Genomic DNA, 12,085 nt, shown 5'->3' on the forward strand with positions numbered 1-12,085 from the left:
CTTTCTTCTTTCAGCCATCCGGATCGAGCAAATCTTCAGGCAACAGGAAACGAGGCCCGAATAAAAAGTTGAAGGAGGGCGTAAAGTACAATATCGAGGCCATCAAACCTAATGGCGAACCATTAGCGCCTAAGAAGATTGCGGACAAGTTCATTCGTCAGTGCGGAGTTCTTGTGAAGGACCAACTCCCGATCTCCCTTCAAGAATGGAGAGAGCCAACAAAGCCACGTCCAGGAGTTACTTTTGTCGACAAAAGACAAAAACTTCTGCTTTGGGAAAAGCTCATGGAACATTTCACCCTACCAGATCATTTCATAGATGCAGATGTGGAGAAAGTCAAGGACGCTGCTCTTAGGAAGATGGCGGTTGCATTCAAGAACCACAAGATTCATGAATGGGCCAAGTACGTCAAGGGAGGAAGGAAGACTCCAGTATTCGAGGGAACACTAGAGAAGCAAAGTGCTCATTGGGACGATTTCGTGAAATTCAAGGATTCGAAATTATCTAAGGAACGGTCGAAAATAAACAAGGCCAATGCCGCAAAAAAGGATAAGTTCCATAAGCTGGGGCCAGGTGGCTATGCGGTGGGAATGCCTAAGTGGGATAAGTCCGAGAAAGAGATGCTGGATGCAGGTGTCACTCCAGAAACATTGAGCTGGCCCCCCAGGTGCAGGACTTGGTTCTATGCGCATGGGGGGAGTTGGACTCGAAGACAGGCAAAGTTTCGAAGAAGGCATGTCTGGACGGAGCCGAAGATAAGCTACTTATTGCAATAGAAGAGGCTCGATCGGGGGTGTTCGAGCCCAACAGAGAGAACGACGAGCTTACGCGTTCCCTGGGAAATCCTGAACACCCGGGAAGAACACGAGGCATGGGCGCTATGCCGTGGTATGAGGGGTTTTCGGACTGGAACGCCGACTACAGAACCCGTGCAAGAAAGAAGATTGCGGAGGAGAATAAGAGAAAGATGGAGGAGGAGCAGAGGAAGCTAGACTATGAACGCCTTCAAGGCCTAGAATCAGCGCACGCGGACTTGGCAGTCAAATTCCAGCGGCAGCAGGAGCAGATCGACTCACTTAGCCAGCAAAGGGGGTCTCAGCAGCTAGCGGATGATCCACCATTGGATAGCACCGTCCCATCCATGCCGAGAAGCAGCGTGGGTTCCGCCCCGGGCGACGCATTGCTGGATAGCTACCCAGTGGATGACATCATGGAGAACACTAACTGCGAGCTACACTTCAAAATGAAGAACATATCCATGAAGGTGGCGGACGCCCTTGCTTTTACAAATCCCCCCGAGGCAACCTTCCATTGCAACCCGATTCCAGCGGGCTATGCTCGTGTCTTGGTTGATGAGATGGTGGACCAATATTCGGGGCTAGAGCTTGACATTCCTGAAGGTGACGATGAGCACACACTGGAAGAGGCCAACCATCGTATCATCCTATGGAGAAAGGATTGCATCATCTTTCGAAGGCCACCGACACCGCGTCATCCGACTCCTCGTCAAAGTCCGCCACCGAGTCAGCAGACTCCCGCTCCTCCAAGTCCACCAACGCGTCAAGCCACTCCTCCTCCAAGTCCGGCACAGCTTCAGGCCACTCCTCCTCCTCCAAGTCCGGCAAAGCGTTAGGCCACTCCTCCTCCAAGTCCGGCACAGCTTTAGGCCACTCCTCCTCCTTCAACTCAGCCACATCAGCCGTCTTCGCCGCCTTAGCAATCACGGAAGAGAGCCACCTCAGCTATGGTGCGTAGCGGTACAAGTCGAGGTAGTACTGGAGGTACAGGCGGAGGCAAGCGATTTCAATATGGTCCAAGCCTCGCGCCTCTTCCGCAGAGGCCTTATGACAAATCCGAGGAGGAAAACGTAGCCATATCGAAGGCCGAGGTGGAAGCCCATTTTGCACCGAAACCGCCATCGCCGCCAAGGGAGAAAGTGTCTGTGGAAAAGATTGACCACTCCAGTCGTATGACCAGAGCACCAGCTCCCAAGCCTATTGACACAGACTATGAGCGCCACATCAAGAAGTTAAATCGAGCACGTCTACAGAAAGAGGCGAGCTCGAGCTCGAGCAAATCAGCCGGCAAAAGGAGCGGTAAAACCGTTCCCTAGCTGGGAGAACAGGCGGCGCAATCAATCCCCCCGCTTGTTGTGCCAACAACACATGAGAGTAGGCGCGCCCAATATTATTGTGGGCAAACCGTTAACGTTCCCGGGGTGGGCGATGTGGTAATAAACGAGGAGCATATTGCGCAGGCTAAAGCGATCGGGATCACTGTTGGACAACTCCTCGATATCGAGCCCATGTCTCCGACTAGAGAGGAGGAAATAAAATGGAAATATGTACAGGGCCAACCTTTGGTCGAGCCAGACGAGGTCAAGAACCTCCCATCGAGAATGTATGAATTGCATCGATGGTACATGGACATTACCAAGATTTCCAATCGAGAGTCCCTCATGGTGAATGTCAAGGAGGAGCATTACTACCATGAGAAAGCTCTGGCCGTTGAGTATTCAGAACTGTTTCAGCTATACAATCAAGACGCACTCGACAAATCTATCATCTGTAAGTGATTTCTTCCTGTAATTTAACTTTCAAGCTAGCTGTAGTGATCATTTTGATCAACCGTTACCTGTAATTATCCTCACTATATTCTTTTCTGTGGTATTATGCAGAATGAAGATTTATAAAATGAAAAAAGGTGGACGATATGGCATTGGGTTCGTTGACCCAAATACCATTAATGAATACACATGGAAATTAGATCCATATTACGAAAAAAAGTGTAAAGGAAAGCATGCTAGAGTTCTTCAAGCGCCTCAAATACAATGAAGATATACTACTTCCTTACAACTTCGAGTGAGTCACACTGTCTTATACTACAAATTCTGTTTTTGCCTACTAGCTAGCTACATGTTTTTGCTTACATATGCCCGCTTAATTAAGACATGCAAACGTGTGTGCATGCAGATTTCACTGGATCTTGTTAATCATTAAAGTTGATAAAGGAACAGTTGAAGTACTAGACTCACTACTTAAGAAAGCAAGTGACTACACCATCGTGAAGGGGATAGTCAACAGGTAATTTCAATCATTATTAACTATATCTCAGCCTATTTAATTAGTTCGTCATTTCCTGATAACAACTATTTAATAACCCATTTATTCATTTTCTTTGTCGGCAGGCAGGGCTTGGGCAAAGTTCATCAGGGCCACTCCAGGCCCATGGAACCAAAATCTGAAATGGTATCGACCCCAGGTAAGTAATTAAGTAGTACTAGCTAGCTGCCATCTCTTTAATTATCATGCTTGATTAATTATTATCTGATCAAATTCCATTCTCGTAAAGGCCCTGAAGCAGGCGCCGGAGAATAATCTGTGTGCATACTATGTTTGCGAGAACATTCGCATGATGGCGTCCGAAAGGAGCAAATCTCAAAGACAGAAGTGGGTACGTTTGTCATAACACTATTCACAATTTTTACACCATTATCGATATCTAGTCACACAACTAATACACATGCATATTGATCTCCTTCTTAACAGTTCAAAGAGGTGCGGGAGCAGCTCCTACCAACGGAGCGCATACAAGCAATTCAAAGGAAATAGCGGGATTTTTGCTCGACCAGATCATAGATCCTAAAGGAGAATACTATTACCCGCTACCGCCCCCATGAACCACTTTCAATTGTTATCGTGCTTCGAAGGCACCAATTAGGCTAATGGCACTGGCTCCGAAGGCACCAATTAGGAGAAATTGTATATATACATGTGTGTATATATGTGTGAATTAATTAATCGTGGTTGTGAGACATTCGAATATATATATATATATATTATGATCGGTTCTACTAGAAATTCTATTTATATATATGCATAATGTGTACAATATGTAGTATCGTAAAATACCAGCAAACGAAAAAGAATTAAATGAAAAACACAAAATTAAATAAAAAAGAAATCATAAACCCAAACCCCCCAACCTTTTAATACCGCTTGGTGACACCAACCGGTACTAAAGGGCTCCCTGCCCCCGAAGCTGGCTCGTGCCACGTGGTTGCCCTTTACGCCGGGGGGGGGGGGGCTTTAGTGCCTACACTTTAGCGCCGGTTACGAAACCGACACTAAAGGACCTTACGAACTGGTGCTATTGCCCGGTTCTGCACTAGTGAGTTTTCCAAAGTTAATTGGCCAGTTCCTTTTAAAATGTTTTTAAGCGAAAACAACCGGGCTTTATTAATCAATCAAAGTGTTTATATTGATCAATAAAGGATCGTGGGGGTTGCCCAGCCAAACGTGTCTCCCTGGAGTGCGATAGACACCAAATCTAGCTAACCTATGAGCATCGGCATTCAAACCTCTAGATTCATGAAATAAGTTACAAGAAATAAGAGTCTTTTCCTCATCTCTAATCTCTTTAATAATTTCTTCACAGCTTCCTCCCCACCCTTCTAAATGTAATCAACAACCAGTTTGCAGTCTGAAGCCACCAAAGGGTGACGGATTCCCAGATCGTCCACCAATGTCAGTGCTTCTCGGCACGCTATTTCTTCAACTGTCCCCAAGTCTAGAAGGCCCCGAATAACCAACATTGGTGATCCAAGATAGGTGCCATCACGGTCGCGACATACTGCAGTAGCTACACCAACATCATGATCGTGGGAGATCCCTGCATCGACATTGAATTTAGTGCACCCTTCAGGAGGTGATCCCCATCTTGGCACAACTACACTCATCGGACAAGCTGGTCTTGCTTGTGGCACTGTTAGGACGCGAATCTGTTCCAGCTCGGCAATGTGTCCAGTCACGAACAAATGAGTTGTTTTTTTGAGCCAAACGAACAAATGAGTTGACAATCGACTCTGTTTTTTTTAGGGTTCAATGGACTCTGGTTAGAGTGGATATAATTGATATATTGTTTACTGGGAGTCCCGACCGTGGCCCACCGAGAATTCTGAGGATTTTTTTTATCATGTCATCATATTTGACAGATTTCGAGGCCCAAAATAGCAACCCATCGGCCTCAGCCCAGTGAGGCAGCAGCCCGCTCCCATTACTTCCTCTCCTTCGCCTAAAGAAAAAAAAATCACTTCCTCTCCTAACCGCAGAGAGGGACGCGGACGCCACCTAGCCCACTCCCATCACGCCGCCGGCCGGCTGGCCGCACGGTCCTCTCCACTCGCCGGCTCGCCTCCAACCTGCAGGGCGTCCGCATTCCGCACCATCACTGGCTCCTCCGCGGCGCCAGACCGGCACTGCCGACCTGCCGTAGCAAGTTAAGCAAGGTACATTTGACCTTCCTGCAGATCTGGTATGATGAAGATGAATCATTGATGCATACACTGCTCCTGCTTATACTGCCATTGATGCCAATTCATGTTCATGTCAGCCATACAATTGATGTCAATTCATGTTCATGTCATATCTCCTTTGATGCAAATCATGCAATTCTGCTTCCTGCTTATATACAACTGAATAATTGATGCAATTGCTTCGAAATGTACACATTTGGAACATATTTCCTGAACTGAAATGTTGTGAGACTTGGTTGAGCTATTTATGTCAAGGATGGTGGTATTTACAGCTTAAACTTTCCACAATTTTTCGCTCAAGGCTGCATATGTGTTTCCCTTTCCTAATCTGTATGCTTTTACATATAAGATTTCATTGTGTGATTGCCAACATGGTTGCTTCATGATTGAAATCGTTTCATGTCTTCGTGTGTATCAAGGATTTTTTGAAATGTGTATACCTGTGATTTTGATTATTTAGCTTTGCCCTTGCCCTTTGTGGATTCATGCAGCCGTCCTGCTTGATGAAATGCCAGCACCAACATCCATTCCCTGTGGTTCAAAAAGTGCGGGAGGCAACGGGAATGGTGTCGACAGGCTCAGCAGCCTGTCAGACGATCTGCTCCACCATGTGATGTCCTTCTTGCCGATGCCGGAGGTCGTGCGCACAAGTCTTCTCTCACCAAGATGGCGCTTTCTTTGGTGCTCTACACCATTCATCCGCATCGACGGCGAAGACTTTGTGGATCAATGCAAGCTGGAGAAGTTCGGGGACCGCTTGCTGCTCTTGCGTGACGGTGCTATTTCCTTGGATGAAGCCCGAATCCATGCCTACCGTGCTGATAGTACCACGTGTTCCGCATGGATTCGTCATGCCATTATGCACAAAGTTCGTCTCCTTCATATTTCTGGATTTCTCCGTTTGGATAGCACAGCAGTGTTTCCTTCTCGGCACCTCAAAATAATCAGGCTGCAATCTGTCACGTTGAAACATGGGTTATTTAGGCCGTTGAACTACGACTGCCCTGTTCTTGAACATTTAGAGCTGGAGTTGTGCAGTGTCTGTGACCATGAGGAGATCTCATCAAGGTCACTCAAGGTTCTGGATATCAGTCACTGCCTCATTATCTCCAGTCTCCTGATTTGTGCTAGGAACCTTACCCATCTCTCTATCCTTCACCCATATGCTGGTGCTATAGTAACTAGGGATCTGTCTTCTCTGGTGACAGCTTTGATTAATCTAAGGTCTAAATCTTTTCATCATATGGGCACAGTAATGGATCATCATCTACTTGATGGCCTTCCGCATGCCACAACGTTGGAGCTGCATGCGCCATTACATGAGGTAAGAATGTCTTTTTTTCTTTTCTTACCCATACAAGTGTAGGTGAATGTATTTATCTGCTTTGCTGCACTTGAACTTGTTGTACGAACATGGTGTTTGCTTTCTTTATTTATAAAACGGGGTGAAAGCCTATTTCGAGAGAGAATGTATTTGCTTGCCTAGTTAGTCTGCTTCTGGGTTCAAAGTTAAGGGACGGTCTTCTTTTTTTAAACTGACAGTTTCCCCTTGTATATGTTAGTATTATATTTTCTTTGCAACACTGTAACATGTTCCTTTGGTGTCTGATGGATGAATTTGAAGCGCGCATTTGAGGGAGGTATGCTAACATGCCCAACGTTTAGCAACCTGACAAGCCTGGTGCTGGTTGATTGGGTCATGACTGCTGACTTCTACCCATTGCACCGCATTCTCCAGCTCTCAGACAAGCTGAAGGAGCTAACTTTGAAGCTCGAAATGGTACTTACTGAGAAGTATATATGTCCAAGTACCAATTGGTCTGCTAGAACTCTTACTAACACTACCACCTTCGTGTTGATATTCTGCAGGAGGAATGCAGCACATGCAAAGCCTTGCCGCCAACAAGGAGAGCGCCGCCGTCGGCCTCAGGCAGCTACCCTTGCATCGAGAGGATCAAAATCTACTGCCGAGAAGAACATCCGAGGGTCGATGAGTTGGTGCAGGCGTTGCTGCCCATTGCCGGCAATGCGAAGATCAGCATCGAGTGGCCCTGATCCATGCTAAAGCAAGACCTCGTTCAAATATCTCTGCAAACACCACGAATAATAATTTATAACATGGTTTCTCTTCAAATATCTCTCCCCAAAAGCACATATATCAAGCATTGATATCAGGATGGGACGGCGCTGGAACTTGTGCTCTGTATCCACCAGGAAACTTCTTTGTTTGCGCAAGACTGACTTCTGAGTTATGTGTTGTGCGAAGTATTATTTCTCTGTAGATTAATCTGCCTTGTTTTTTTTTGCAAAATAATCTGATTAGTTAGTTACTGGTGCTAGCTGACTTGTACTATTCTGGTAGCATGATGCTACTGACTTATTTTGCCTCTCTTTTTATGAAGTATAAGTAGAGAGTCAGTCAGTCAGTACTCTGGTTTTACTTGAGCAAACGAGTGAATCTACTTCAGGATTACTCCATCCGTAAAGAAATATAAGTTACCTATATATACATCTGTGATCAGTGATGTGATACCTTCAGTGTAGACACAAGTGGAGTACTGCATAATGAAAACAAATAAGTACTCCCTCCGTAAAGAAATTTAAGAGTGTTTAGAGATCTAAATGCTCTTATATTTCTTTACAGAGGGAGTACTACCTTAACAGTAACAGGCATCTAGATGGTTGTTTCTCACAGAGAAGTATCTTCACAGATTTGCTTACACATGCAATACCTCATTTGCTGACACATGGTGTGCCAATCAATCGCTTCTTTTTTGCCTTGTTTCCATTTTGCGCTTATCACATGGTGTGCCAATGCATGCATCCATCTTTTTAGAAGCCACAAATTTATGGGCACAAAATACTCATGAGAAATAAAATGCAAACATCATTAAAGGTTAAGAAAAAACAGGCAACTGGATAGCTCACTGCAAGGAAACAGAGCTCTACTTCAACTACTTCAATCAGTTTTGCGCTTATATTTTTCAAGAGATAAACTAAAGGAAAAACAAAATGCAGGCTGCATGCCAGTGAAACTTAGGAGCTAGAATGGCAGTGCTGATTGGGCAAGGCAAACACCAACACCTGGAAGAAAAACTATTTGAAACTCGGTTGAAAAATTAGAAGCACAAATGAATAATTATACTTTTTAAAATAAATAATAATGGCATGATTTATGTTCAAAGATGTCGACTCAACAAAAAACCAGCGAAATCCAGCAGGCGCGTGAGTTTATCATCTCATGAGTAAATTTAACTGAAACCAAAACAGAAAAGAACTGAACTGAAACTTGACTGAACAAATAATACATTGATAGCATAGTTAAAAGTTCAGAATGCATCACACCAGCAAGCATTGATAGCATGGGAATGGAACTGAAACTGGTGAAATGGTGGTCATCAGTTGGCATCACAAATAACCATGCAAGGCTGCTATATGCATGCAGGTTAATTAACAATACGATTACACTGACAATTAATTTTCTTCATTTTACCAGCAGCTCGAGCTCGCCCTAACTACCAAAGTCTACTACTACAGTACTAGTTAAGTACATGGCTAAACCAAATGATGCTAATTAGCACATGGGTTTTTCTTTCTGCCAGAAGCAATGCAAGAGATCCACTGAGCACAAAAGAACATCATCTGGGGCCGATTGAGGGCTCCATGGACCACAAGTGTGCCCTGAAGGAAGCAGATGGTGCTAGACGATGGAACGCCTTTTCTGGCTGCCTCCTGACTCTGCCAGATGGACCTTGGAGCAAGGCTGGGAAGGTTTAGTCGCGGTGGCGCCATCTTCCTTCTTGGGGATGGAATGGGGCTCAAAGCCTGGCGGGCCAGCCCAAGGTACCACTGGCGGAGGAGGAGAGACTGCCGCATGCGCATGGAGGGGCTCGAAGCCAGGCGGACCGGCCCAGCCTGCTGAAGGCTGCTGCTGAGAGCTGTCGGCGACATGGCTTGACACAGGAGACCAATCCCTTTCAGCAGCAAATGATGAACTGGCTGACACAGATTCAGGCAGCTGAGACGTTTGAGAAGCAGCAGCATCAGTTCCCTGCCCCCGATAATCCTCTGCGTAAGCTGATTCAGCAGAATAGCACGGCGGCCAATACGACGATGTTGGCACTCCAACCGCCATGGTAGAGGGATCAGGGACTTTGAACTGGGAGTAGAGACGCGCCATGTAGCTGCTCATATCATTTGGATGGACATTGGCTATTCTGACCGCCAAGATGTGCCCCTCCAGCGGGTAACCGTTCATGTAACTCAGAGCCGCAGCAGCAGCATAAGTATCAGCGAATTTGACGAATCCGAATCCCTTGCTCACTCCGGTGTGCCGGTCAACGACTACCTTTGCTTGAGTGATTTGGCCGCATGGCAGAAAGATCTCGGTCAGCCTTTCGGTGGTGATATAGAGCGGGAGATGGCCTACATATAGGTTGGTCAAGTCAACCTCTTTCTGCTCATTGCCAGGAGGCACCTGTGGTGCTGTTAGACAATCCACCCGAGGCATTAGATTAGGAAGGCCTGCTACTCTCACAGCCAGGGTACTTGCTCCGATTTGGTAACCATCCATTTCATCAATTGCAGCAGCAGCAGACAAAGGATCACTGTACCTCACCATGCCATACCCATGAAACATCCTGGATTGCACAATTCGTCCAAATGGCCGGAAAAGCTCGACCAACTGATCGCCAGTTACCGTTGGTGGGAAGCCGCCAACATACAAGTTGGCCATGTCAATTTCTCTTGTGGGCGTGCCGCCAGCTGACTGTGATGATAAAGGAGCATGCGCTGCTGCAGCGGTTGGACAAGAGTCTGATCGCCTGACTACTAGACTCTTTCCACCAATCAGGTACCCATCCATGTGTTCAACAGCCGTGGTCACTGATGCTGCATCTGCATAATACACTAGGCTATACTCCAGATTGATCACAACCTTGCTGATCTTACCAAAGGGCACGAAAAGCTCAACCAGCTTATCAGCGTTCATCGACCGCGGAAGGTTAGTGACGTACAGTCTAGATTTCTTCATTTCTGGCGAGGGAATTGGTGAGCCTTGTACAACTGAGCTGGATGCAAGTGGTGAAAGCCCTGCGACTCTGACAATTAGAGTTTCCCCTTCAACCAGTGATCCATTCATTAGTGCAATAGCCTCGGCAGCACATTGAGAATTGGCAAATTTGACAAAGCCATAGCCTTGGTCCGCAGCCACTCTCGCATGGGTAATCTTACCAAATGGCGAGAAAAGTGCAACCAGCTTATCTGTGTCAATGGATGCAGGAATGTTGCAGACATATAGATTCGCCATGTCGATTTCCTTGATGGTTCTGGTTGAAGAGACCTCAGCCACTCGAACATCTATCTTTTTACCCTCAACCAGAAACCCATTCAAATGGGTGATGGCCTGAGCCGCATGATGAGAATCAGAGTACTTCACAAAGCCATATCCTTTGCTTAAACCTGTGGCTTGATCTCTGGGTACCTTTATATCAGTTACTTTCCCGAAAGGCAGAAAATGCTCGAGTAGCTTCAGCGTGTCCATGGATAAGGGGAGGTTGCATACGTACAGCCTACACGGGTCAACTTCCTTTGATGGCAGACTGCAAGTTTCTGACACAGCCTGCATGGATGGATAGGATACTGATGGTGGAACTGCAGCTACTCTAACCTCTAATGTTTTCCCATCAACCAGGCGCCCATTCATGCGTTCAATAGCTGTTGTGGCACTACGAGGTTCAGCATACTTCACAAAGCCATATCCCTGGCTTACACCAGTGAAACGATCATCCGCCACTTTTGATTGAACAATTCGTCCAAAAGGTAGAAATAGCTCGATGAGCTTGTGAGAAGTCACAGAAGTTGGCAGGTTACCCACATACAGGTTAGTGTCATCCACTTCTTTCAGCGTGACACTGTCCTGAGGCAAAGAAACTGTGTGTTCTTGCCTCTTACACAAGTGGCTGTCCTGGTCATCAAACTGAGCTTTCCTTTTCTCCAACCTGGCAGCACCAAAACTTTCAGTACTGTATGTGTAACAAGATACATCAGTAGCAAACCTGACAGACAATCGTTTCTTGAACGGCTTCAATTCAATTTCATCAGTCACTGGTACCGCCTTGTGCTCATGGCTGCTGCCCTTTCTCAGTGTCCGTTTTAGGACCTCTTCCTCATTTTGTTCCTTCTTGATAGCCTGAACAGGACTGTACTTTTTCTTCACAAACTTTTCCTCATGAGCCACCTCAACATCACATGGCTCCACTTCACAGAGCTGATCCGTGAAAGGCTCCGCATAATACGAGTCCTGCTCACCACTGTCTTCTTCTCCATAACAGAGTTCATCAACAAAAGGTTCATCATAACTGGACTCCTCATCTTCAAGTGGGGCGGCGCCATCGCAAGGCTTCTCTTCATTAGCCTCCTCTTCTTCTGCCAAAGGATCTTCGCAAGGATCCACAGCTTGTGTTTCTGGCTCACCCCCATTGCTGTCGTCATCATCATCATCATCGTAGAATTCACGTTCAAATGGTTCTTCTTCCTCTTCACTGCCTTCTTCATATTCAGCAGCAACAGCACTCATGCCATCCTCCTGCAGCTGGTCAGCCAGGTCACTTTTGCGTCCCATTCTTGCACCGACAACTGGTTCACAGAGGAGAAGATTATTTAGAAAAAGCAATACACGATATCAGTTCGTTATTAATTCGAATGATCAGCAAACATATAGCACAAGTATCAAATGACCAGCACACATATAGCACCGGTGCCTTGTAAAGA

The 12,085-nt window shown here is 46.1% G+C and overlaps 2 protein-coding genes across 2 annotated transcripts in view; one reads left to right on the forward strand and one right to left on the reverse strand.

Annotated features, from left to right (window-relative positions):
- The first annotated feature begins 5,134 nt into the window (after positions 1–5,134).
- On the forward strand, positions 5,135–7,784 carry LOC119357171 (F-box/FBD/LRR-repeat protein At5g22660-like). Its single transcript, XM_037624156.1, has 4 exons — positions 5,135–5,287; positions 5,806–6,638; positions 6,939–7,094; positions 7,184–7,784. Exons 2-4 carry the CDS (start codon positions 5,823–5,825, stop codon positions 7,367–7,369), a joined length of 1,158 nt encoding a protein of 385 aa, XP_037480053.1. The 5' UTR covers positions 5,135–5,287; positions 5,806–5,822; the 3' UTR covers positions 7,370–7,784.
- Positions 7,785–8,619: 835 nt separating this feature from the next.
- Positions 8,620–12,085, reverse strand: part of LOC119357169 (multiple RNA-binding domain-containing protein 1-like) — a 5,032-nt gene continuing 1,566 nt past the window's right edge. Inside the window, exon 2 of the mRNA XM_037624154.1 lies at positions 8,620–11,950. Within this exon, the coding sequence (XP_037480051.1) occupies positions 9,015–11,936 (2,922 nt within the window). The 5' untranslated portion in view covers positions 11,937–11,950 and the 3' untranslated portion in view covers positions 8,620–9,014. The remainder of the gene's footprint in view (positions 11,951–12,085) is intronic.

This window comes from Triticum dicoccoides, chromosome 2A, assembly GCF_002162155.2.
Source record: "Triticum dicoccoides isolate Atlit2015 ecotype Zavitan chromosome 2A, WEW_v2.0, whole genome shotgun sequence".
In the NCBI taxonomy this organism is placed as follows: domain Eukaryota; kingdom Viridiplantae; phylum Streptophyta; class Magnoliopsida; order Poales; family Poaceae; genus Triticum; species Triticum dicoccoides.

Excerpts from the sequence above, each read along its gene's own strand:
- LOC119357171 (XM_037624156.1), top strand. The coding sequence starts at position 5,823 with ATGCCAGCACCAACATCCATTCCCTGTGGTTCAAAAAGTGCGGGAGGC. Across the intron at positions 6,639-6,938 it reads TGCATGCGCCATTACATGAG|CGCGCATTTGAGGGAGGTAT; the intron begins GTAAGAATGTCT and ends ATGAATTTGAAG. Across the intron at positions 7,095-7,183 it reads TAACTTTGAAGCTCGAAATG|GAGGAATGCAGCACATGCAA; the intron begins GTACTTACTGAG and ends GATATTCTGCAG.